General features: G+C 39.6%; 1 protein-coding gene across 8 annotated transcripts in view; it reads left to right on the top strand.

Moving 5' to 3' along the window:
* The window catches only part of INPP4A (inositol polyphosphate-4-phosphatase type I A), a gene marked incomplete at its 5' end in the record, with an annotated part of 47,580 nt that overhangs the window by 6,366 nt on the left and 14,744 nt on the right, over nucleotides 1-26,470 (top strand). For 2 of the 8 annotated variants that reach the window (XM_081998581.1, XM_081998579.1), the window contains 13 exons: nucleotides 940-1,030; nucleotides 1,692-1,839; nucleotides 6,573-6,703; nucleotides 7,072-7,176; nucleotides 7,984-8,092; nucleotides 9,771-9,785; nucleotides 12,336-12,519; nucleotides 13,880-14,098; nucleotides 15,247-15,385; nucleotides 19,040-19,072; nucleotides 23,349-23,521; nucleotides 24,796-24,919; nucleotides 25,655-25,781. In XM_081998581.1, coding sequence (XP_081854707.1) covers nucleotides 940-1,030; nucleotides 1,692-1,839; nucleotides 6,573-6,703; nucleotides 7,072-7,176; nucleotides 7,984-8,092; nucleotides 9,771-9,785; nucleotides 12,336-12,519; nucleotides 13,880-14,098; nucleotides 15,247-15,385; nucleotides 19,040-19,072; nucleotides 23,349-23,521; nucleotides 24,796-24,919; nucleotides 25,655-25,781 — 1,598 coding nt within the window. Of the gene's footprint in view, nucleotides 1-939; nucleotides 1,031-1,691; nucleotides 1,840-6,572; nucleotides 6,704-7,071; nucleotides 7,177-7,983; nucleotides 8,093-9,767; nucleotides 9,786-12,335; nucleotides 12,520-13,879; nucleotides 14,099-15,246; nucleotides 15,524-19,039; nucleotides 19,073-23,348; nucleotides 23,522-24,795; nucleotides 24,920-25,654; nucleotides 25,782-26,470 lie in introns of all 8 variants that reach the window. The other 6 variants (XM_081998580.1, XM_081998578.1, XM_081998576.1 and 3 more) reach the window with 5 other exon arrangements.

Genomic DNA, 26,470 nt, shown 5'->3' with positions numbered 1-26,470 from the left:
AAAGATGCAGATTAGTTGGTAGTATTGAAATAAATTGAGATCTGCTGTCCACTTTCCTGTCCATCTTGATATTTAGTAGTGCTTTACAGTTTCAAAATACTGTAGAGAGCAGCTTAATGGTGATGAAGCGGTTTTGTATTTTGGGGAGTTCTTGGTGCTCATGTTTGGGTTTAAGAGACTTGGGGAAAATTTTAGTTTACACTGATTAAGCTTTAGCTTCAAGTGCTCATGCCCTTCATCAAAATTGGCTTGCAGTGCTGCACATTGGTGCAGTTGGTGCATGGATAACCAGTTTGACTGATGTGGTATTTCAATATTTGTGGAATTCCAATGCAAAGCCGTAATGGGGATGCTCAGGGAATTTCCAGAATTTTCACAGGTAACTTAAAAGATTTAAATAAAACTTCACAGATTACTTGAATACTGGATTTTTTTTTTTTTGTGATCCCCAAATATTTGTCTGAGAGCAGATATTTATAGTGCTTTCTCAACTAGACATATCTTTAATTCTGTAAATCTTGTGCTCTGAATATCCTGATGATAATTGAGCACTCACATCTGTGTATCACAGTCGCAATGTGGATTAGTAATCACTTTGTATCCAGCCAGACCTGTAGCTGCCACATATTGGTGCAGTACCTTTAAGGACTCTGGAGCTCTGCTAACATAAAGCAGCTGAAGGGCTAGATGAAAATGTTTACAGCTTTTTGAACTGTGCAGTAGAAGTAAATAGGAATGCTTAGATTGGAGGGTTTCAGTAGATTTATTACTTCAGCCTGCAATATTTTTTTGTCCACAGTAAACATATTTGAAATATTTATTTTAACCATGCCTTATGTTGAATATTCCTTTCAAGTCTGTGTAATAGGGTCATCACTACATATTGCACTGGCACTGAGGTTTTATTCTTTACTATTTGTGGTTTTTGCTTTCGTTTAGACTGTGTTGCCAGTTGATGAAAGTTTAACAGAATCTTTAGGAATCAGATCCAAATATGCTTCATTACGGAAAGATGCACTACTGAAATCTGGTAAGATGCTGTGGGCTGTAACAAGCAAGCTTTAGGCATCAGTAAAAGCTAATCTTGCTGTCTGCCTGTGGCCCCAGGGTGTTTAAGCAGATGCTACATTTGAATAGGAACAGGCTGCTGATTGAGCAGCCCTTTGAGGGTCATACAAGAATAAATTATGTTATCATCTGCACTATTTTGTATAGTAAAATCAGCAGAAGCAAACTTTTGTCATTAAGTTGACTGTAGTATAAAATTTTCCATGCAATTTGCTAGTCTATTCCTTAAGCAATTGTTGCAGGGTTATGGGAGGGACAGAGGAAAGCAGTTGCTTTAAAAAAAAATATTTCTTGAAGAAAGGTTAGTTTTCCAGCAGATGATTGCAGGAGAGGAAAATGCACAGTATGTAAGGAAAAAAAAAGTATTTCAAAAGTTGAATATGTATTGTATTTCCTTACCAGTGCTTTCCTAAAACAGTGTTTTTCCTGCAAACACTGGAAGAATGGTCATTATAGAATGACCATGCTTGGAAAAGTTAGATTGATGCTTGGTTAAACCAGATCTTTACGGCAGTGTGTTACAGCACATTAGTGAGTCGAAGCCATTTACTTTGAAAAAGGAGAGAATTCGTACACTTTGAACTCAAACCCTGTGCTAAAATAACGTTATTTTAATTCTTTAGTGTTTGGTGGTGCCATTTGCCGAATGTATCGCTTCCCAACCACTGATGGAAACCACTTGAGAATCTTGGAGCAGATGGCTGAGAGCATCCTGTCGCTACACATCCCTAGGCAATTTGTGAAGCTTCTTCTAGAAGAAGATGCAGCAAGGTGAGTTTGGACTGGTTTGCCTGTGCAGTAATACAGCAGTGATATGGCTGTTACTGAGTTACCAAGGAATATATCTGTGTTAATGCACAGAGGCACTGACTCAAAAATAGTAAAAGCAGCAACCTGCTGACTGTACAGTTATAGTAGAGCAATGAGTTTGGGCTTGAGTGTAGGGTAACGTGAACATACAGAGGTTATGATGGGAGAGAATTGTTGGTGGAGTGAACACTTAGGATCACACTGCAGTTATCTGCACTTAGCGGTTACCTGTTCCTCTCACAAAAGTATCGATATTATTCCATAGTCATGTGACTGTATTAGGACCAGCACATTAGAATATGTTATCTTTTTATATGTATAATCATTTATGTACTTCAATGCACTTTGGTCTTTAAACATAGTTTATTTTTTATATAAAGAGAAAAAAGAAGTTGAATTAAAAATGAAACATATCGCAATATTTCATAGGTGGGGGGAAGTTTGCATAGATGAGACAGCATAAATGAAGGAGGAGTAACTCCAGCTGCTGAGAATTTTAAGAAAGGTACAGAGACAACACAGAAACCAGCTTAGTGGAATGAGTAATTAGAGTAGCAGGCAGAGAAGAAAAATCCAAATCACTTTGAAGGTGAACTTGAAAAAGTCGGTTAACTTCTGTGCTATGAAAGCTAAGCAAAGGTAGATGACAGGAGCACTGACTCCACTCAGTGTGTTAAGAGATGGCTTTGAGAGACAGAAGAGTAGTTTGGAATGGAAAACAAACAGAATAAAAGCAAGTAAACTGAGACACTGTAGAACAGTAATGACTTTTTCTCATTTTAGGAGGTACAAGTGAGAAGGAAATCTGTTAAGCATTTTGTAGGTTTTTTCTGAATTTGCTTCTTTTTGAAGCAATTAACTCTCTTCCAGGCAACATACTCATAAATGAATTTTACTTCCCCGTATTTGTAGGCTGTGGTTTGCAAACATAATGGTTTGTGTATTCTTTATAAAAGCCAAGATTGGGGTGGTAGAAGAATTGTAGCTGTATTTTTGAGTACTGGGTTTTTATTTTAGCTGTGTTTGAATCTACTCCTAGAGATCTAACTAAGCCTGACCTTAATTAAAAGTAAAACTATCTAATGCTCTCATTATCCTTTATTAATACATTTCAATATCTTTGGGATATTGTGAAAAAAAAAATATGTTAATACATATGAGCAGGCAGAAGTAGTCTATGGTGCTTTCAGGTATTTTCATATTTTGCAAAAATGATAAATTCTCACAGGAAGATGGCAGTGACTTTTTGTAATGTATCGAAAAACTAATGCATGACATGACTGTTTGAGTTTCCAAAGTTCACATTGATTTTTTTTTTTTTTCTGCTGTTGAGTTTTGGGTTTTAGTGACGTGCACTTACTAAGAGTAGTCAGATCTTGGATTCTAGAGAGTGAATGCTGTATCTTGCATAGCTGTCTTGCTACAACCTTGAGCGAAGGGGCTTGGGATATGCCGTTACACATTTAGACATGGGTTATTCATTGTTTATTTTATATCTTTGGTTCTTTACAGCTTTCCTCACAGTACATTTAAAAGCACTTATTCATTATGAGGTGCACCCATAATAATGTAAAGAGTCTGCAAACTTACCCATAAGGTACCATCTGTGATGGATGTAGTTTAAGGACTTGAAGAGAATTTAGGGTGAATGGGGAAAAAAGATGTGGCTTTCAGTAAGATGGTAGACAGTGAAGTTTCTTAAGGTGCTAGCCATGAAATGTGACTGTTCAGAGGCTCTTGCTAAGGTCAAATAGAGATTGATGGATATATCTTGTATACAGTTACGGGTTAGTAACAGCCCAGGTGCTTGCTAATAAAACTTTGTATGCTCTGAATTGCATGGCTCAAAGGTAAATAAGACTTCTGTGTAATTAGCGAGAAAGACCCTCTTCTTCCTGTTCAGTTGAGGTGACGCCCAATGACACGCACAATCACACTTTGTATTCATAGGATCTCTCATATTTAGCCAAGCGCTCTTTTCTCCATTCTCTGTGCTGCACCCCAGAGGAGTGCCGGACGGCTACACAAGCACAGCTGCTTCTGTCTTAACATCCTAGTGACTTTTAAGATGTCCTTGGATAATCACAACTGCTGTCTTTCACATAAACCCCTTCTGGGACAGAGCTCTTTGAAAAGAAACATCTAACTGGGGGGATATTTTGTCTACCTAATAATTTATGGCATGCTCATCCCCTGCTGTCTTAGCCCTATGGGACAAACAAGTGAACTTGAAGTGTTAAGCTGTGAATTCAGGAAGACCTGGGCTCAAATGCATGGCCAGTTTTCAGCAGGGAGCTTGACAAGGCAGTCATAACAAGCATCTTATGCAGAAGCAGTTTACAAGATGAAACTGGAAGTGTCTTTTTCCAAGTCACTGATAAGTATAATTTACACTGTTTCCTATTGGCAAATCAATCTGGTGTTTTTCTTGGAAATTTGCTTCCTTTTGGTAATACCCTAAATACTGTGGAGTGGGAATTGTTCTGTGAAATGCTGTCTTAAATTATATACAGACAATTGATTGAAGCTATGGATTAGGGGTATCGAGAGAACTGCAAAAAAGAACTGCTGAATCCTTTTGATGATTGTTCTACCTTTTCTGGGGTAGTGTGCTGTTGAATTCTGTCTGGTGTTGACTTTTTTTACTTTTTCCCTTCTTGCTTTATTCCAAATAATATCTTAATCCAAGAAGACAGTCATACAAGCATGACATGAAATACATTGAATATTTTCTCAGCAGTGCTGTTGGGGAGCAGTATTTAATACAGGATTGCCATGTGTGACTGAAAACCTAGCAGTCAGGGTGCCATGGGAAAGCCAGGGGTTTTCCTGTGCCTATCTAGGTGTATCCAGTTGTCCTTTATTCTACCTATAGTGAAACTTGAGTGCCTAAAATGCAGAATCTTGGATGAAGGTTTTGTTGGCTCATCTTTTGTCTCTCCAGACCCTTATTAATGCTTACGCTTCTTAGGCCTTCCCTGCTTGGCCTTGAAAACTATTGTGTAGATACCTGGCCAGTGCAGATATTCCTTGTACCTAATGTCACATAGGTGCTAATCTTCTGCCTAACCTCTGTCACAGTTCCAATTTAATTTGAGAGCCACCAAAGTTCAGTGGAGTGGCCTAAAAAGGCCCTGTGGTGGGTTGACCCTGGCTGGATGCCAGGTGCCCACCAAAACAGCTCTGTCACTGTCCTCCTCAGCTGGACAGGGGAGAGAAAACGCAACGAAAGGCTCGTGGGTTGAGGTAAGGACAGGGAGAGATCACTCACCAATTACTGGCATGGGAAAAACAGACTCGACTTGGGGAAATTAGTTTAATTTATTACCAATCAAAATCAGACTAGGATAATGAGAAAACAAAACCTCAATCTTAAAACACCTTCCTCCCACCCCTCACTTCTTCCTGGGCTTAACTTTACTCCTGAGTTCCTCACCTCCTGCCCCACAGCAGCACAAGGGAATGGGGGTTGAGGTCAGTTCGTCACATGTTGTCTCTGATGTTCCTTCCTCCTCAGGAGAGGACTCCTCACACCCTTCCCCTGCTCCAGCCTGGGGTCTCTCCCACGGGAGACAGTCCTCCATGAACTTCTCCAGCATGAGTTCTTCCCACGGGCTGCAGTTCTTCACGAACTGCTCCAGCCTGGGTCCCCCCACGGGTGCCATCCTTCAGGAACAGGCTGCTCCAGCCTGGGTTCCCCACAGGGTCACAAGTCCTGCCAGCAACCCTGCTCCAGCCTGGGCTCCTCTCTCTATGCATCCACAGGTCCTGCCAGGACCTGCTCCAGCATGGGCTTCCCACGGGGTCACGGCCTCCTTCGGGCACCCACCTGCTCTGGTGTGGGGTCCTCCCCGGGCTGCAGGTGGAGATCTCCATGGAGATCTCCATGAGCTCCATGGGCTGCAAGGGCACAGCCGGCTTCACCATGGTCTTCACCATGGGCTGCAGGGGAATCCCTGCTCCAGTGCCTGGCGTACCTCCTCTGCCTACTGTCTTCACCAACGTTGGTGTCTGCAGAGTTGTTTCTCCAACATATTCTCACTGCTGTCTCCAGCTGCAAATTTCTGTGTGCCCTTTTTTTTATGCTTCTTAAATACGTTATCCCAGAGACACTACCACTGTCGCTGATGGGCTCGGCCTTGGCCAACGGTGGGTCCATCTTGGAGCCGGCTGGCACTGGCTCTGTTGGACACACGGGAAACTTCTAGCAGCTCCTCACAGAAGCCACGCCTGCAGCCCCCACCACTACCAAGACCTTGCGACTCAAACCTCTCATTGTCGCAAATCACCTGACATGGTGACAGTGCCCATCATTTGCCCATCATACAGTTTGAGAGCTCCTTCAGAAAGGTCAGAAGCTTTAGTTTTGACCAACACCTGAGGCTCCTGGGGGGAACACGGTGTATTCTGCCTGTGAGGAACCTGTGTACCTTGGGGTAGAGCTCAACAACTGTGCTTTGGGACTTGGCAGTGTTAGGTTTATGGTTGGACTTGATGGTCTTAAAGGTCTTTTCCAACCTAAATGATTGTATGATTCTATGTATGGAAGTACTCCCAGGTGAGTACGTTAGAGCAGAGTGGATGGAGAATGTGTCAGCTGAGGATGGTGCTACATTGATACAACATGAAACTTGTTTTTGGTGAAGTGGGCAACAGAGCTAAACACCTCCCTTTTTTTTTTTCTTTTTCCCTAGGGTTTGTGAACTAGAAGAATTGGGAGAACTGTCTCCTTGTTGGGAAAGTCTTCGTCGACAAATAGTTACTCAGTACCAAACAATTATTTTAACTTATCAGGAAAATCTAACTGACCTGCACCAGTATAAAGGTGATTTTTTTTTCATAATAATGTGATGCTTCTCAACCATGATTGTTAGTGCTTCTCTGAAGTTGGGAACCCAGAATGTTTTAGTGTGTGTATATATATATATATACACACACAAAAAATAGTATTTTTAGATTTCTTTATTAACATTTATTGTGAGTTTGCTAATGATCTGGGAATATTTGTCTGCTTTATTCATTCTCTTATTTTATCCTGAAAGTAGAGAACAATTATGAACAGTAACAGAAAGATGTATCTTTTTTTTATGCTCTGCTTTACTTTCAGCATGTAGCAAATGACGAGTGAAACTCCTTGAATATTTTAGCAGAAGCACAGGGTTTTTATGCTTACTTTTCTGCTGTATTTCTCAGGTCCTTCATTTAAAGCCAGTAGCTTGAAAGCTGATAAAAAATTGGAATTTGTTCCTACAAATTTACATATACAGAGAATGAGAGTCCAGGATGATGGAGGATCAGGTATTTGGTTCTTTCTCTCTTCTCCTTATTCTGTTACTTTTCTCTCCATTTTTTTATTTCCCTTGTCAACCATATAGCCAAGTTTCTACAAACTGCTGCTCTGTACTACTAGTTCTACTTGGGATTTTTGTAGCACCTTCCTATGCTCAGATTCCAAATCTCTTAGCAAAAGAAGAGGTGTAAGTATAATTATTGCTATTCTACAGGTAGCAAAACTAGGTTCGGGAGTTAACTGTATCCTAGGTGACACAAGTCAGCCTTTGTACTAGGGAGTATATTGGATTAAGCTGCTGTGTCCCTTTCCAGGATTGTAGCAGAATAGCAAAGGTTCTGACTGTTGTTTGTTGTTAAGCTTGGGCGCTTTTTCTCTGGAATTGTTATGTACAGTTATGCAAAACGACACCATTTTGTTCACATCAAGCTTGTTTCTTCATAAATAATGTAGGTTTTCCATTCTTTCAACAGTAATTCCCACTAAACGTGGACACATACTTGTCCCATGTATCCATGTGAAGTATTCCAGTAATCGCAGGTTTTGTGTGAAGACCAGTGTTCAAGGCTTCTTTTTCACTGTCAATATTCTAGATTAAGAAAAAGAGGACCTGCACTGAAGTGTGGTTCTTTCTCCTCGGAAGTACTTGATGGATTTCCAGGTCCTCTAAAACAATTCAGTTTTCCATCTCCTTCAAACCACTGGCACAAAGTTTTACAAAGATTACTTTCAGAGTAGTTTTTGAATTTCTACAATTGTTTGTCCACAGTAAAGATTACATGCTTTCATTTGTAAGTCCTTTTTGTCCATCCCAGATCAGAACTACGACATAGTCACCATAGGAGCACCAGCAGCTCATTGTCAAGGCTTTAAATCAGGTGGCTTGCGGAAAAAGCTGCATAAATTTGAAGAGGCAAAGAAACAGTAAGTAGGAATGTTATTGTGTCAGCTGTTATCATGTCTTTTCCTCCTGGTCCATGCTCAGTGATTTGGAAAATCCATTCTATGTTTTTGTTGCATTTCATTCAATAGTTCTACTATACAATGTGAAGATTATTCCATGTTTTTTTTTTCCCAAAGAAGGAGAGGGAAAACAGTTTCCCCCTTATATTACCATATTTGTTTGTTTACTCATGGGCCCTTTCTAATAGACTTTTTAGTGAAATTTTCAATTTTCCTGAATACTTGTTGCTTCATTTAGTTTAGCTATTTTGGGTGTTGGGTTTGGGTTCTGCCTAATTGTGGATTAAAAAATTTGTCAGTAGATCCTCCTCAACTACACTACATCATGCTTTCAACCCATTATTTTAGGGAGACTTTCACCCCTCTCATAGCTTCAGAGTCCTGTTGCTGAACTCTAGAACAGCACAGCTGTGCCTAATAGGCAAATTCTTTGTTGACAGCTTGGGTTTAGTTCTGGGACTATTGCTGAAGGCTTTTCTGTACTGCCTCAAGGTTTATGCAGAGATTAGGCTTCTCAATCTGGCCTTACTCTGCTCTACTGGCAGGATACTTGACCTCCACAGTCCTGTCTTCAGGGACTGTCTAGTGACCTCTCTGGAAATGCAATCATATGTACTTGAGGAAGGGGCAGAAATTGGGAACGTCACAATACACTAAAGGGAGACACCTGCATGGCACTCACTCCAGCTCCCAAGGAAGAGATAAAGGTGTCTGGGTCTGCATTACTTTTGCTGAAGAATGGAGAATTTAAGGAACCATGAGAGCAGCATCACAAGGAGTCATTGTAGCCAGGGAGAAGGAGACCTTGATAACACCCTTTCAAAGAAAGGGTTTGTAGGATTTGGAGCTGATAAGGAGGAGGGACTGACATGGGAACCAGGCTCTGCCAACTGCAGAATTAGTTTCGGCAGTGGAGAAGTGAATAGCAGCATCCTGTGAACATCAGTTAGATATGTAGTGATAAAAAGATTAATGCAAAAATATGCCTGGTGTAATTATTCCTGACTTAGAGAGTGTGCTAGGATGGGACTAGATGAAACTGTAAACCTGGAAACACTGGTATGCTAGACTCACCCTTGCTGTTCTTTTGATACTATTTATTCCTTTCTGAAATAACCTCCTCCTGTCTGCTTAACTGCTGAAGTGGGCCACACTCCTGCAATATCTAAGTTCCTGTGTCTTCCCCCCCACACCCAATAATTAAGCTGATCAGAGCACTTCACTTCTCTCCAGTACTTTTCCTCTAAGCTTTACAGGACTGTTCTTTCTGGGTCCATGAAAACTGCAGGTTCAACATGGGAAGAATAACTTTCCTTTTAAGTACTTCTATGTTATCATAAAAGCCAGTATAGTAGAACTGAGATCCACCTCCTCCGTTTCACTGTTACATAGATATTGTTCAGTTCTTTCTCCTTTCATTGGCAAAACTGTGCTTGGTGCATCCACAGCATTTCCCCAGAACAACACATGGGCATCTGGCAATCTGTGGTTTTTTTGCTTACAAGTTTAATTGTCATGTACCCGCCTTGTTGAAAAGATGACTCAAGTTATGTCCCCAAACATCCTTTGTTTTGTTTCCTGCTTTTGGTATTTGCTAACAATCTGCTAATTTTATTTTGTTTTTTTGTTTTTTTAGCAGTTATGAGGAGTGTTGGTGAGTTTTCTGTTTCTGAGAGTTCTGTAGAGAGGGCTTCTGTTCTTTGAGTTATTTTACTTTTCTTTCTTTTCTTTGGCAAAGATCTGGTGTGTTTCAAAGTGTGCAGGGCTTTTTAATGTCATGCATCATGGCCTCCCTAATTGTGCTCTAAGAAATTGTAGCTGCTTTGTAGAACATGATGTGTGAATGAATTTCATTTCATCTGCAATGTTTGTTTGTAATGAACAGCTAGTTTCCTGGCTCTCTCTGATCATAAGTTAGAAAGCTGAAGATCAGAACACAAGAATTTTGTATCTTTTCCTCTGTTATTTCCAGTGAAAACTACCTGGAGAGAGAAATGTTCTGCCAGAGGTGGAAGATACTTAAGATAACTCTATGTATTTTTAAATCTTTATGGTGACAGATTGGGCATGGTTTATATTTTTGTAACCCATGTCTTCATTTAAACAGTTTCACTTAACTTTCGCTTATTTTTTTCATGTTGTGGTGTTCAGTGCTATGAAAAGGAAACATTACTTGATGGTTCAACAGCGCAGAAGTTCTGCTCTAAATTACTCACATTAAAGGTTGAACCCCTGTGTTACAGTTTGCCGATGTAGTAAAATGAGAGCTGTTCATTTGAAAAAGCAATTGCAGGTTGGAAAGCAAATATATGTGAACTTTACACTATAAATTTTTCCCCCTAATCATTCCAGCAAATGTTTGTGGTGAAAAATGTAATAATTCTAAATCAGATTTCAATATGCTGCATGGCCTTTCCTGCCAAATATGTCTTTATGCATGTTAACCACACTGTCGTGGAAAGAAATTGCTCAGAGGAATTGTCACTAAGATCACCGGTCAATAGAGAGCACAAATCATGCACAGGGAAAGTCCTAAAAGCTGAGATTAATTTGCTGTAGGGCATAGCAGTACTGGGGAGTGGTTGTTCTGTGCTCCACTCAGGTGGGTGACCAGAGGGACACAAATAAGGACAAGAATCACTTCTGCATTGTATCCTTTGAAAATAAATCCCCCATCTTTTCTTGTAATGCAGCTCAGACAGAAAGTGGGATTAAACTCCCCCCGTGCCTTAGTATCAGATAAGGGACAACTGGTATTTGTGGCAATGATTTCAAAGCATGCCCCATACAACCCTCCTGTCTTACCTCACAGACACGCTGCAGATATTAACAACATTGCTCTAGAGGTAGCAGAGGAATTCACACTCCTCAGAGGTCATGATCTGAGGAAACTGTGCCTGGAAAAGAAACTCCCTCTCAGTGTAGTCTCTCAGCGTAGCTGTGGTGTGAACAGGAGGTTATTCTGTTACTATGCTGAAGCCTATTATGACTGGAAAAAGGGAATAAAAATAAAATAATATGCAATTGATGTCACCTCATGCTTGATGTCATGTTGTGAATGGGCATCACACTTGTCACAGTTGGAGCTGATGTAAAGGCCTGATCTTTGTATAACTTTCCTACTGGGAGGAAAAAACCAGCTTATTGCCTGGCAAAGGGAATAGTAGTGTGTTGGCTCCAAATAGTTAACTAGCAGCACAGCTTCAACTTGAAGTAATTTTCTAAGCTAAAAGACAGCTTTTGTGAATGACTCTTCTCAGGTAGGCCTTTTGGAATCGCCCTTTAGAAGTGCTGTTCTCTCTCCAGCAGTTGCAGAGGGAGTCCAAGCATCTGTCTTGGACTGGATAAGCAACTTCTGGAGACACCTAAACTTAGAGGACGTGCACTATTCTCCTCCACCACCACGTAAGCAGTCTTAGTGGAGCTGCAGTATCCCAATATAAAGATATGCTGTATTGGTATAGTTTATTTCAATTACTATTTGAAAAAGGCCAAAATTTGGTATTGCTTTACATTGTTACAGCTGAGTTTATAATAGGGAGAGTTGTAACATGTCCCTAGTTTAGTATAATAAGTGTGTGCTAATGGAAGCCACACCAAGGACAGAGTCCTTGGACTAGCCTGAAGACATACTTTGGTTTTTATATATCATAAGATTGCTTTTGCTGGTGTAACTAATCAGGCCTGCAATAGGGGAAAGGATATATAAGCAGAAGAAATTTTTGTTTTAATATCACAGTGTTTGCATTACGGATCTGGGTGGCATTTCTGTGTGGAAGGAATGCAGATTTTCATTTCATGGTGCTAGTAGCTATGTGATAATACAGGTTTGTAAAGCAGGCCTCAGTGAAGTGTCTGTGTCATAAGGAGAAGGAGAGTGGGGTAAGCTGCCTCTGCAAACAGTGTTTCTGTCTCATGGCAAAATCTATCACCCACATTCTCCTCAGCAAAACTGTCCCTCTGGTATACAAGCTCTGCCCACAGTCCCTTGGCATAAGGGATTAGTAAATCTGCAACTGAACTATTTCAGTAAAGGCAGAGAAGGCTCTAGGATCATGTTCCTGCTGTGCAATTGCCCACTGGCCTTTCACTGTTGATTGCTAGCTTAGGTAAATTTTTGTTGTCTGCCATTAATTCCCCAGCATGCCACTGTAAAGCCACCTCTAGATCAATTTTCCCCCTAAAATCAGCCTTTCTTTTTCAGCACTTCAACGAGTTCCCAGTCTATAATATACATCCCACAGGACATTGTTAGAGCAAAGGAAATTATTGCACAAATCAACACCCTGAAAACGCAAGTCAGTTACTATGCAGAAAGGCTTTCAAGAGCTGCCAAGGATAAATCAGCTAATGGTCTTGAAAGAACACTTGCCATTCTAGCAGACAAGGTAGGAGAATAATACATTTCCACAGTGTATTTTTTTCCTCTGTCTCTACCTTTAATAGGTTTTCTTGAAACATCTGTTTTACCTTGTTCATTAGTGTATTGTAACATGCACAGTCCTAAAGAAAATGCAAAATCAGACCAACCTTTAAAATTTGCTGCTTTTTATTTAAGTTGTCTCCTACTTTTCACACCCCTGCCTTCACCTCCTCTTGAGAGTGCAGTGGAGAGCAATGTCCTCTGGTTCCCTCTACTCATTCATCATATTCCAGAAATGTGCATTCTTCACTTTCTTTTATACCCTTTTCTCCATACCACCTGCTTTTTTTTAATGTTTCTCTGAGTCATCTGTGAAGCAGCAGCAGCAGCAACTGGGCAAAACTTAAGTAAATTAAACAATTCTGTATTTTTCCACTGCTGAAATAAGGAATAATGGTGACACAGTCTTTGCTTGAATTACAGTGATGTGAATCAGTTATTTCTTGATGGGTTCTAACAGAAACCAGACTGGACCCACAGCTGAACACAATCTCATTTACAGGGACAAAAAACCAAATACAGTTTTATTTACTTCTTCTGTCCCTGAAGCAGATCTGAAGGTTGTAAATGGCAGTGATGGCCAATCAGCTTGCCATAAGTTGTCCCAGTGGAGGTGATAGGCATACAACTTTGTAGAATGCAAAAAAGAATGTGACCCCATGGAAATGTATTATTTATTATAATATTCACTCTAAATGAGTACAGTGTGTATAACTGATCTGTGGGATTTTCTACAGCTAGACAACATGTATATATAACACAGTAAGGGCTTCTTTGTTGTTGGGTTTTTTTATAGACATGCAGGCCTGATACTTTTCATATTCACATAACTCATAGAAATCCTTTAATACAGCACCAGTAAATAAGACAGTGAACAAGTTGCATTGATTAGTGAGTTTTCCTTCATCCCCCCTCTTAAGTCTTGTTATGATTTCAGACAGGATGGTGAAGGGTAAGCATGGTCTCTCCGGTGTGGGAACTATTGTGTGGGGTATAAAAATGTCTGCACATTGTTCTAAGCTTTCATCAAAAGGAGAGTGAAATGCAAATAAAGTTGACTTGCACATCTGTTAGTGAAGTTTTCAACAACTGTAGACTAACATAGTAGTAGACTTTGGAAATGTACCATTTGTGGTTTGGTATCCTATATTGCTTTTTAAGGCCATTCTTTGAAATTATTTTAAAGGCACCTTAGAGACTCCTGAAAAATGGCTAGTTTCCTTTATGGAATATGAGTTCTTTTTATTTTCTGAGAAAGGATATAGTATAAATTATGTACGGAATAATAAAAAGGTGTTAAAGTACAGGGAGTTTATTGCTTTTAGACCCGGCAACTTGTCACAGTTTGTGACTGCAAGCTGTTGGCAAATTCAATACATGGACTGAATGCTGCAAGGCCAGACTACATAGCTTCAAAAGCATCTCCAACCTCTGGAGAAGGGGAGCAAGTGATGCTGAGGAATGATCAAGATACGCTTGTGGCCAGATGGACAGGAAGAAATAGCCGATCTTCTCTGCAGGTGGATTGGCATGAAGAGGAATGGGTACGTTTGCTTACTGGAGTGATGAATATTTTCTTCTTTTTAGTTTTTGTTTGCTGTGTGCTTTTGTTTATAAGCTCTGTAACTGCCAGATACGCATAGGGTGAGTATTTTGGAGGTATTGGTCAACTAGCAAAGACACTCCCTCCATCCTGTGCTCAGTAACTCCTTGGCGTGGGGGAACAAACAGGCCTTAATAAATATTTCTGGGTCTCCTAAACAGTGGAGATCTTTGCAGTAGGTGCATGGCTTTTCTGAATTTGGTTCCAAGGGAAAGTAAATAGCTTGTAAAGTAAAAAAAATTACCATACTACAATGGGCTCTTACACTTTTCCAAAATAAAGCATATTTTGTGTGCGTTAGCTATACCATTTAGCCTTCCTATTTTTATTCTCATCTAAATATTTAGAACGTGCAATCCATCTCTGTTTTGATTACAAACAGCATCTTAAAACTGTTTGCACAAAGGATTTAAATGGTTGTTCTTACCACGCTGCCAATGAAAGAATTGGGCTGTGTAAATTCTCTTATTGTGTAATATAAACAGAAGAGAATTAAATCTCAAAAATAGTCAAGATTAATTAAAACAATTATTAATATAGTGAAATATCAATTTATAAATGAGATCAAATTCATTTTGGAAATGGATCCTTGCTACTTTTAATTGTTTTGGCATACTTTGACTTACAGTCAAATTCACAATAATGAGATATGAATAAAGCCAATTCAGTCATTTAGGTAGTAATACAATACAGTAATTTTATCTGTTATTCACTGAGTCATACAGGAAAAAAGATGTGTGATTGTATACAATTATTATGTCAAACATGAGTTTCAAGAATAAAGAATAGTGCCAACTGGAAATTGGAATAATAGTGCAGGAAGAGGCACTTAAAATTGTTCAGCAAATTTACTTAGAAAATAGCTTTGCAATTTACCACACAAGTCATGTCGCTACATGTTGCTGACGTGCTGGTATACATTATTTATATATCCAGAGTTTGCGTGTGCACAAATGTAAATGTGATAGCCCAGAGGAAACTTTGCAGAGCAATTGTGACTAGAATCACAGGATGAAATATATCACCAAGGGATTTGTTACCCAATGTCTCTTTTCTTTTTAAATTGAGAAAGAAATGTTTTCTTTTAAGGAGAAAGTTTGGTTGAATGTTGACAAAAGTCTGGAGTGTATTATACAGAGAGTGGACAAACTTCTCCAGAAAGAGCGCTTGCAAAGTGACAGCTGTGAAGATGTTTTCCAGTGCGACATCAGCTGTACTAGTAAGAAAGGTAATCGGGACACTCGTGCCTACTGGATAAATCCAGAAGATTTAAATGAGACCTCATCATCATCCTCACCACCTTCATCATCCTCACCACCACCTTCATCCACACCATCCTGTGCATGCCATTCTCTCAGAAAGACAAGTGCGTATGCCGGACACTGCTTCTCACTGCTGCTCTCTTCCTGCGCACTGGCATCATTCCTAAGCCTCCGTTACATCCTTCCATGTGTTTTTAGTTCAGCGGTGGTGTTAAGCACTGATGTAGGCAGAAAGGGCTGGTGGTGTACTGGTTGCTGCTAAGCCCATTACTTATTTTGAAATCCTGATCCCACTGAAATCATTGCCAAATCCATTGATGACAGTGGTATTTGGTTTTCACACACTGGGCGTTTTAAGCTGGTAAAACAGGTGTTTGGGTTAACATATGTCAAACATCACCTCTGGTAGCTTTCCTGTTGGCTTCAGCTCCTTTGCAGCAATCAGAGCTTATTACAGTGAACCTCTATAAAAGATAAATAAAACATGAGAGAAGTGCAGGCACTACTGCAACACTGACAGTTCCAGCTGGGCTGCCAAAGCATAGGCGGGGAGCCAAGCAGTCCCATTAGACCGAGCTGAACTTGGATGAACATACTGGAGTTTAAAGCGAATTTTAACAAAGATTTTCAAAAGCTGTGGTGCTGAGGCACTCAATTAGTTAGACTTCTTGTAGCTGGAAGGTAGGAATTGGCAGTGCAAGCTCTCAGTGGAGTAATCCTATCAAAATTTGAGGTAAAGTGGGTGTGGATTGAATCCAGCATAATGTCATGAGCATGGGCATGAAAGATATCTTATCAGTTTAGGTTGACAGTTTTGCAGCCGTGCATTAAATTTCAGAATTATTTCATTTACATATGTACTTATTTGATTTACTCTCACATTCTTTCCATGTGGTCACTGTGATTTGGCCACTTAATAGAGCAGATGTGCCAAGTTAAGCTCTAGAAAGGTCGATTTGTGATTTCATTTCCTTTTTCCTGTTCTGTCTTATCGTTTGATGGCCCTTTGTCCCTTACGTGCGTCTGTGACTTCATGTCCATCCCATTGTTAATGTTGCAGTGGAAGGCAGTACCTTAAGAAAAAGAAAGCAAGAAGGAAGTTAAAATAAATGTTAATATATTTTTATATAGCTTTTTGCATGTTACATATGATTTCCTTAGTATCTTAAATGACCATGTTTTTCTAGATTAGACTGATATTTTTGATTATTATAAAGGAATAGGAGAGTTGGTTCTTGTTTCAGAATGTGCTCTCTATTAATCTTTGACTAAATATCTTCTACTAGTTTTGATACCTTTAGATGTTTTTATTTGCTACCTAGCTTACATGAAGTTTTATATGTATTTACATGAAAGTTTTATCAGTAAACTTCAATGTACCTTCATATCAATGATTTAATGTTGTGGATTTTTAATATTAAATAGAATAGGAAAAATCTGTAGTCAGTGATATCAGAAGCTTTTCCCAAAGCAATTTGATGCTGAAAGCATCTTAGAACAATAATTTTCTTTAATTTTCAGTTGATCTTTTAAGTTTACTCTGGATCTTGACACTTATTCCATATAAAAGTGGAATTAGCTGCACTTGCCTACTAAAGGTTTTGTTTGTGCCAAGAGTTTCTGTAACCTTTCCCTGCTGTTCCTCCAAAATAGGAAAAAAATCTTTCTGTTTAATTCACAGCGCCTGGGACAGAAACATTAAATCAAAAAGTGTAGCAAGCTTTAAAGCTAAGGGGCTTGCTGCCATTTCCCAGTGCTACCTAAGTGTAAGGACTAGATCTGAAGTCTGACTGTCAACCAATGTTGGGTGAATGTAACTTAAAAAATTCTGGAGAGGGAATCCTGTTTCTTAGGTATCTGGTGCAAACATTGTTGGTAGGTCTTAGTGAGCAATTTGGATTGCACTTGGGAAGCTTATTGTGTGCCCGCACAAGCCAAGTACTTGATCATGTTCTCATCAGATGTAGTTACTAATTAATGGTCAGTATTTTTGACATAGAAACAAGTTAAATACTATGAAAAAAAATGGTCTTACTGAAATCAATGGGAATTTTCCCACTGAGTTACTTTCCTTGACTCCACACCAAACCTGGCCTGTTAAGTGCTTTTAAACTAGAAGAGGGTAGATTCAGACTAGATATAAGGAAGAAAGGTTTCACAGTGAGGCTGGTGAAACACTGGCCCAGGTTGCCCAGAGGTGGTAGATGCCCCATCCCTGGCAACATTCAAGGTCAGGTTGGATGGGGCTTTGAGCAACCTGAACTAGTTGAAAATGTCCCTGCACATTGCAGGGCAGTGGGGGGACAGATGACCTTTAAAGGTCCCTTCCAACCTAAACTATTCTATGATTCTATGAATTCCCTTTCGGTGTTACTTTCCACAGCTGTTCATGGGAGTAATTGAGGGAGAAAGAAAATCCTTACTCTAAGTTTATAATCACAACATTTTAAAGTTTTTCCTTGTCATGTATTTGAAGAACTAACACTTCTTCTGTTAGTAATTCTGAGTTTTGAATAAATGACACTGAGCTGAGAGACGCCAGAAATTTTTCTGAAAGCAATTTAAAAACCAGCAGCCCAAAATAGTTCCAGAATTAGTAAGAGAGAGATGGCAGAATGTTATTGAAGGACCTTAGAGGATCTCTTAAGAAATGAATGTTTGTTAAAGAAAATACTGCCTAAAATAGTCGAAGGGAGACTTAAGGAATTATTTTAAAATTTTGTTGTTGTTGTTATTGGCTTAGGTGTTCCTTACTAAAATTGCATGGGGACATATAGCTTTTTTAATGAACATGATAAGTTTTAATATACAGAGAGGTTTTTATCTCGGATTGTCTAGCTCTGCTGATTGTCCTAATGCATACAATTGAATTTGATATTTTCTGTTGTTTCACTAGTGAATCTAGATATAAACAACAGAAGTTTAAATCCCGTTAGCTTAGTAAACTTCTTTTCATTAATGCAAGACTTGTATAACAGGGTGTATTTTTTTTTTAATGTTTGTATTGCACTGTAGTATATTTTTACCTTCCAGCTTGTTCCTCCCACTGAAGTGAGTGTGGAACACTCAGAGGCTTCACTGGTGAGGTTTCAGCCCTCCATATACAATCTAATGCTTGTGTTAACTATCTCGGAAATTGTGTAACAGAAATTTGTCTAAGATGGCAAAGTACTGTTTCTTTATTACTCTTGCGTTCGTGGGTGCCTTAATGTCATTTTCTGTTAAGTGCACTGAACTTGCTGCTAGTCTTTTGCTATCCCGTTTAGCAGCCTTACCTCCAGCTTATTCTATAATTGCACTAAACCAGTGGTTCTCAAATTGTGCCCTGGGGTTCGCTGGGGATTGACAGTGCACTTGCTGGTAATCCACAGAGAGCCCCTGAGCTACCGGGTACTGGCTTTCCTCCAGGTCCCCATCCAGGTTGTCTTCTGATCAGAACCAGTTGAGGGGAGGAGGCAGCCCGTGCCCTCGGTGTCCGCAGGCAAAGGAGTATCTGTGCTGAGCTCCTCTTCCCCTGGTGAAAGTGTTTGAGAACCCTGGCATTGAGCATTTGAGTTGCTTATGTTTAGACTATGTTGCTGCTCCTTAATCATGCATGTTGCCCCTCCATTTCTGTGCAGATTGCAGCCCTGCTCCGGAAGAATCTGGCCCAGGTATGTGCATTCATGGCTTCTGCTTCTTCTGAAAATTGCAGGGGTTTGTTCATAATTAACAACGGAACAAGTGCCTTGCTGTTAAGGTTGACCATTTTCAAATGGTAATGCTCTGCCATATCACATGACTTGCCTAAGCATATTGAGAAGTTATTATTTTCCTAAATAATAGTACAAGGGGGCATCTGGTAACTTCTCATGTCCAGGTACAGAAGAGCACCTGTTCATGGTCTCTCTGGTTTCACCAGCTGATGTGTTTTAGCAAAACTGTTGTGTGTGAGAATGATTTGAGACCTGTTCTAAATGTCATTGGGAGTCTGTGGGAGTCTGACATTTCAGACATTTCAGACATGCCCTTTCATATGTGCTGTTGAGCTGGCCTTTCTGAATGAGAACTTGAGGAGAACACAGAGTCGTCAACAAGGCTGATGGAGAATCTCTGTGTTGTGGGTGCGCACCAGTGTTGGGCACTGCAAGTCTAATGTTTCAGAATACAGAATTTAGGAAGCTTTCATCCCAGTGTTAGCCTTCTTCCCTCTCTCCTTGTACTTCTACTTCCGCACACTGGTGGTGCGTTTACAAGGTCTGAACAATATGCCTCTATAATACCTCTATCTCCCGGCTAGATGGCTGTATTTTCTCCCATTTGAGAGTAGTTTAACCTGAGGTCAGTGAAGGTTCAGTCTTTGAACTGTTGCAGCATGGGTTCCTGGGTTTAGTGAAACCAATGGCAAATAAAGCCCCAGTGCAGGTATGATTTTCATCTTCATGAAGTGTATTAATGTTCTTTTTAGCTATCCACCCTGTTTCTTTCTATCACTGAGAAAGTGTTTTTTAATCAATAAAAGGCTCCACCAATTTTTAATTCTTGGAACATCCCTTTAGTTTTTGCAAAATATGAGTGTGGTGCATGACTGAATGCTATTTATTTATTTTTAAGATGGGAGTAATTAAAAGCAGTCCGGTTATCCCAACTGGGTACCCAGATATACCCAAAAACTGCATCTTAAACTTAAGTGGCTGAATCTGCAGTGTAGAATGCTTGCTTCCCTCTGAAGCCAGACGTGATGTGACTGTGTGCTTAAGTGAGTTGCCAGTTATACTGTACTAGATCGATGGTAAGCAACTACCACTTTTTTAATAAATCTCTTTTTTAGAAATCATGAGTCCTTGCAACCTTGACCTAAACCGAGGGCACCTGCTGGTGCCCAGTACTTTGATTTATGGTTGCAAAGGGGTTTTGAATATGAAAAGACTAAAAAAATCTTTTCAAGGCTCTGGAGGACAGTTATTGTAATAATATTTTTATTGCTCTGGAGAAGAAAGACTCTTAGAGGGGAAACAAGCAAAACCTTTTCCCACCTGTCATTACGTCCTTGATTTATACAGGCTTTGTGTATTAGGTTCTCTTAAAAAGACTTTTTTTTTTATAAAATAGTAGTGTATAGTCACAGAAGTTGCACTATATGAACTCATAGGCCTTCCCAGCATCTTTCTCCCTCTCTCCCCGTCTCCCTTTCTCTCCCTTTCCCTCTCTTCCTCTCTCCCTCCCCAAAGTGTATGTTAAGGTATGACTTTGGTCAGCAGCAGCCATAAGAAAAATAGCAAAGGGACCAAGTCTGGCCCTTATTTACCAGCCAGAATTCAGTTGTAGCTCTCTGAGTGGAGACTGCAGGATTTGTCTCTTGCTGTACAATATAAAGCACCTAAAGCAAATGACAGGCATCCTGCCGGTTTGTACCATGCCAGTTTTGAGACAGAATAACTTCTAACATGAACTCAAAACCTCTGGTTAAGAAGCAGGATTTGTGTCCCAGACATACCAACAGCTAGTCATAAATCTCCAGCTGTCATAAATCTGTAACAACTTGTTGCATCTCCGCTGTTTCAGGCCCTATGCCAAATCATCCTACCTATGGATTCTACGTTAGAATTAGTGCCTCATGGTGTTTGAAGGTGCCATTGGTTGATTTGGTAGGAAATATACTTTCAGTAGTAAAATTCTGTTCAGAAAATTAATGAGGGGAAAACAGGAGGAGAGGAAAATCCAGGTGAAAGTTGAATACTTAGAGTCCTTCCACATTTATTTAAACGCTGTCGGTGAAATGTTCCAACCTGATTTGAGCCTGAGAGTGCAATTCGTTTTATTCCTGTTTACTGTTAATAGCAACTACTATTGACTAAAAAATTAAAAGAACACAGATGACGCCTCTGTGAAGCAGGTAGCAAAAAGCATTTAGAATTTTGCAAAGTGACAAGGGTTTGTTTTCTCATGGCCGAAATTTTAAACCAAGAGAATACACAGCACAAAGGATTTTTGCTTATTACCCTGGATGAGCCACTGCCTTGCATGTGAGTGTTGGAAGAAAAGTAACATCTTACAATTGCTGTATCTTCAGGCAGGCTGGTATACCACCAGTGCACTTTGTAATTACCACACATAAAGATATCTTTCAAATGAAGTGCTGCAAGACACACTACAATTTTAAATCTTCGCTGAAGTAATAACTATACACGTGTATGTATATCCAGGCAATGAGATTATAATGATGATGTGCTGGAAGATCTTTTCAGTTCTTTTTGTCATTCTCATTTGTTTATAGAAAAACTCTTAAACGCAATAAGAGAAACACTGTTAGTATCATCTGTGTTTTGCTTTTTAAGCATTCACCGGGCCATGTTATGGTGTCCGATTTATTTTGAGAGGAAAATACTTAATAGAATATAAAAGACAAGCTGTAATTCCTTGCCTGTTCTTTTGATGTTCCCTGCCTTTGTTTATGGCAATGGAACAGAGCCAAACAACTTCCCCTTTGTGTAGTTTATTGGGTTATCTATCTACCACATAGAACAAAAACAAAAAGGATAGTTCTGTTAATCTTGTCAGTTATGTTTCTGTTAGCAGGCTTCCAAAGTTCCCCTCTTTGGCTGGTTATCAAAGAAAAGTTTATTGTTACTAGCTCTTAGTCCTGCCTTTGAGTCAAAATCCCAAACAACTTCCTTTCAGGGGCTTGAAGTACCCCATTCATGCAGGTTCTGATCTGTACGTAGCCTTGTTCCTACAACCAGCTGGGCTGGGGGTTGTGTGTGTTCTGTTTGTGAGCTCCGGTGCTTTTTAAAAATAAAACACATTGTCCTTCCCTTTAAAAAGAGAAATTTTCTTCTGTTTCAACCTTACATTAAGGAGGGCAAAACCAAAGCATTGTTCTATGTTCTTTCTATATTGCAGAGAGAATGGATTTTGGTATAACATCTGAATAATTTTTCATACAGTCATGGAAATTTTTTTTTTTAAATTGGTGGTTGATTAAGACAAAAGATGAAAGAAAGAAAGAAAAGAAACTGAGCTTGTAAGGCATTTTAAGGCAGAGCAATCTCTTAGGGAGAAGGAGGGCACTATGTTTGGGGTACTAAAATAGGACTTTGGCAACCCCATTTAATTTCTGTGCTTCCTGCGTAGGACCTTGAACAGAGTCTCTCTGGGGCATATCTCACGTGTTTCAGTGGAAGTCAAGCTCTGAACTACTTCCAAGGATCTGGCTAACTCCCATCTATATCACTATACTTAGTGTTTCTTGCTAGCTAGCTCTAAGCCTTCAAAGCCATTCAGGAGACAGATGATGCTTAAAAGAGTACCTACATGAAGTTTTCACCTCTCTGCCTTATTATTCCCATGCTGCAAATGGAAGATAAGCATCATCTTACCTCACTGAGGTGCAACAAGGATCAATAAGATGATGAGGCAGTTGAATGATAGACCTGTGAGTCCACAAGAGATTCAAAGGCAAGATATTTGTGAGAAATCTCTTTGGGAGAAATCTCATCGACAGAAATGGCTAAGCAGATGTTCACTATTTCAGTTATACGATGGACTCCATACTGTCTGTCCATGTATGCGCTGTGAAAGGGTATGTTTGAACATGCACATGCAGTGATATACACTTGTGTATATAGTTATTCATCTTGCTGTTATACTTTCCAAATCAGCTATTGTATAGCCTGTTCTGTGGGCACAAATCTGGGAGCTAGTATGTGGTCGGAAAAGTCATAACAGCCTTACAGAGTAAAATTCTCCATATTTTCCTCATGCAATAACCACTCTGTAAGATTACTTAATTAATAACAAGTGGGGAGTAACCAGCCAGGCAAAATAAAACAAGCCCTAAATGTGAATTATCAACAACTTTGACTTGCAACAGGAAGTTTCTTCTTAATGAATATTCGTTTTTTTCAAATAAGGTACTTACAGTGCTGCTAATTTTTTTCTTTTAACCAGGTGAATGGAGCGAAGCTCTTTATCCCTTGCTGACAACACTCACAGACTGCGTAGCCATGATGAGTGACAAGGCAAAGAAAGCCATGGTCTTTTTATTAATGCAGGACAGTGCCCCAACAATAGGGCTCTGCCTGAGCCTTCAGTATCGCAGGGATGTTGTCTTCTGCCAAACTGTAAGCAAGCAAATATGTATGATTTGATTGCCCTTTGACATGCGGTGGGGTTTATATGAAATATGAAATACGTCTGTTTTCAGAATTTTTCAGATCTCTTCTACTCTTAGGTTTAACACTGTGATCTCCTCTCACTGGCTGTGCTATCCTGTCCTTACTGGTCACTTACATGCATTTGACAATATATAACTTAAGTGTCCCCTTGGATATACATACACTATTTAAAAAAAAATTAATTCCAGAACTAGTGAAAATATACTGCTGTCTACAGAAACAACCTTTGCTTTCCAATGCCACCAAACTGAAACCAGAAGAAAGATGTGAAAGAAGGGAAAAAAAAGCCCCTGAGCAGAAAATGCACTCCCTCGGTTACCTTTTATTGTTTTCTCCATCGAGCAAACCAACAGGACCTGTGGTACCTGAGGAGGGAAGTCCAGCTACAGCGAGAGAAATAAGTTCTGTTGGTTTTTTCCCTGCAAGTTCTGTTTCTGGGCCTGCTGGGGTCTCTTGTGTCAGCCACTGACTTGCAGGTGTCTGCACCAAAAATCTTCCACATTTCTTCTGCCCACTACACTTCTGTAGTGTGTCTACCTCCCCATGAAATCAGTATCTTGTTCATTTATTTCAAACAGTTTATCTCTTGGACATTGTTTGGTAGGGCTGTTGTCCCAAAATATAATATTTCGTAGAGATAAATTTAGGGATTTTTTCCATACAAAACTCACTTCATATTGCAGATAATTTTTAAACTCAATGCTTTGAATATGTTTACCCATCATAAACAGAACTTTATTCCCTTCTGTTTAATTCTGTAACAAAGTCATGCACTTGTGTGCATAGCATATGGCAATCACCTGGGAAATTCCTTTGTTGACAAAGTGAATTAAGACTAGTACTAATGTTAGATCTTAGGACTAGGTCTTCAGGACCTTGTCCTGAATATGTCGTAACACTAGAGTTTGAATCTTTGCATAATGCAAGCATACTGCATTTTTAAGCCATTTTAAAATGTCATTTTAAAGAAATATATCATTTATTCACACTATCAAAATTCATGGCCTGGAACTGGCTGTGTTGCTTTTCCATGTGTAACTAAAACAATTCTCCAAGGAGACTCTCTTGTGGTTCTGCAAGGAAAAGAATTCAAGGGAAAAGAGCATCAGTCTGACAGATTATGCGTCTGCACCTCTTACGTGTGATATTGTTTCTGTTTGGGGCTGAAGAGCCTTTTTTGTTTTAAATCATTTCATTTTTGTCTGTTTTCTCTCCCACAGCTGACAGCTCTCATTTGTGGTTTCATTATTAAGCTGAGGAATTGCCTGCACGATGATGGATTTCTAAGACAACTCTACACCATTGGCTTGCTGGCGCAGTTTGAGAGCCTGCTGAGCACTTATGGTAAAGGCTCAGGGCAAGTGGGTTGTATTAGCTGTTGCTGAGTCAGCAAATTCTGCTTTAAATTGGCTGCTGCAGAACATGAATGTTTGGGACAATCTGCAGCTCAGCTACAAGATCATTTTGGAAACTGAGATGCAAAACCAGATTATATCTGGAGTACTTAATTAGCTAACAACTATGAATTTCTTCACATTTAATTGTATTACTTCTAAAAGATAAAATGTATTTGCCTTATAATGCAATGTCAAAGGTTTAAAAAATATATCATATTGATTGTTTTTTCAGAAAAGAAATGGATTAAAATTCTGGTAAGCTGGGAGAAACTGTGCTCAAAATATGCTTTTTTAATTTTCTTGACCTCTTGTAATCCTACAGTACAAAGTGAGCAAATCTGGAATACCTTGTAACTTTTCCAACACACAGGATATCATGGCTGTGACAATGCTGAGAAGTACTTACTAGCATTGTCTAACTGGAAAATCAGCATATAATCTACTTGAAAAAGAGTAGTCTGACAGTGCTAGATAGTTAGTGTTTTCTAAACTTGCTGAACTCATAAAGTCAGTCATGACATTGTCTGCAGTCTGTAGGTGAAGGTGAAGCCTGGGCTCCAAAGCCTGTTCATCCACAGAACTTCTTGATGAGAGGAATGACCTACGGTCATCATCAAATTGATAAGGGCAAGTTGTACGTAACAAGTAATGATTATGATTCAATTTTTCTTCCTTGATTTAGGTGAGGAGCTAGCAATGCTGGAGGACATGAGTTTGGGAATCATGGACTTGAGGAATGTAACCTTTAAAGTAACTCAGGCCACATCAAATACATCTACTGACATGCTGCCGGTCATCACTGGAAATCGGTAAAAAAAAAAAGGCGGGGGGAGAGGTGGGGTGGGACTGCGTATGGGAGAAGCAGTGATACTGCACTTGAGGTGAATTATGTGCTTTTGCACTGTGCTGTTTTTCTCCTCAGAACTTCAAAGAAATGTTTTGAAGTGGACTTACTCATTTTTACTGAGGTTTCATTTTACAGGGAACTGAAGCTGAAAGGAGGTATATGGAAATGCTCAAACCATGGCAGTATTGCATTATGAATAAATATCACCTTGACCTAGCCTTCCACAGTCATAAGCCAGAAGTATTCAGTCTTTTCTTAAGCACTTGTGCTGTTTTTAAATTTCAGACTGACTTTTGAGGCTGACCTCATTGTCTGAAATGCACTGCCGCTGATCAGTTGGTCAGTGCTTTACCGTAGGTCACTGACTAAAAGGCTGCCGTTAGCATAAGGGGACATGGAACGTGTGTCAGGCAGTTGATGGGCTACTGCTGAGGTGAGACCTATTTAGGATCAATTTTCAAACTGTCAGACTGCTGCTCATTTTGGCCACTTGTCTAAAAGAGACATTTTCAAGTTTGAGCTTAAAAGCAATTTTTGTTTCGAAAGTCTGAAGCAAAAAATGTTCACATCCTCATGTAAAGTGGAGTGGGAGTGATCTGTTATAGCTTTGTTATGATGGGAAGCATTTGCAAGAGAGTGACACTTCAATTT

Source organism: Phaethon aethereus, assembly GCF_964289735.1.
Source record: "Phaethon aethereus genome assembly, chromosome: 1".
Classification (NCBI taxonomy): domain Eukaryota; kingdom Metazoa; phylum Chordata; class Aves; order Phaethontiformes; family Phaethontidae; genus Phaethon; species Phaethon aethereus.
The sequence above is the reverse complement of the archived record's forward strand: the minus strand, read 5'-3'. Positions and strand labels throughout refer to the sequence as shown.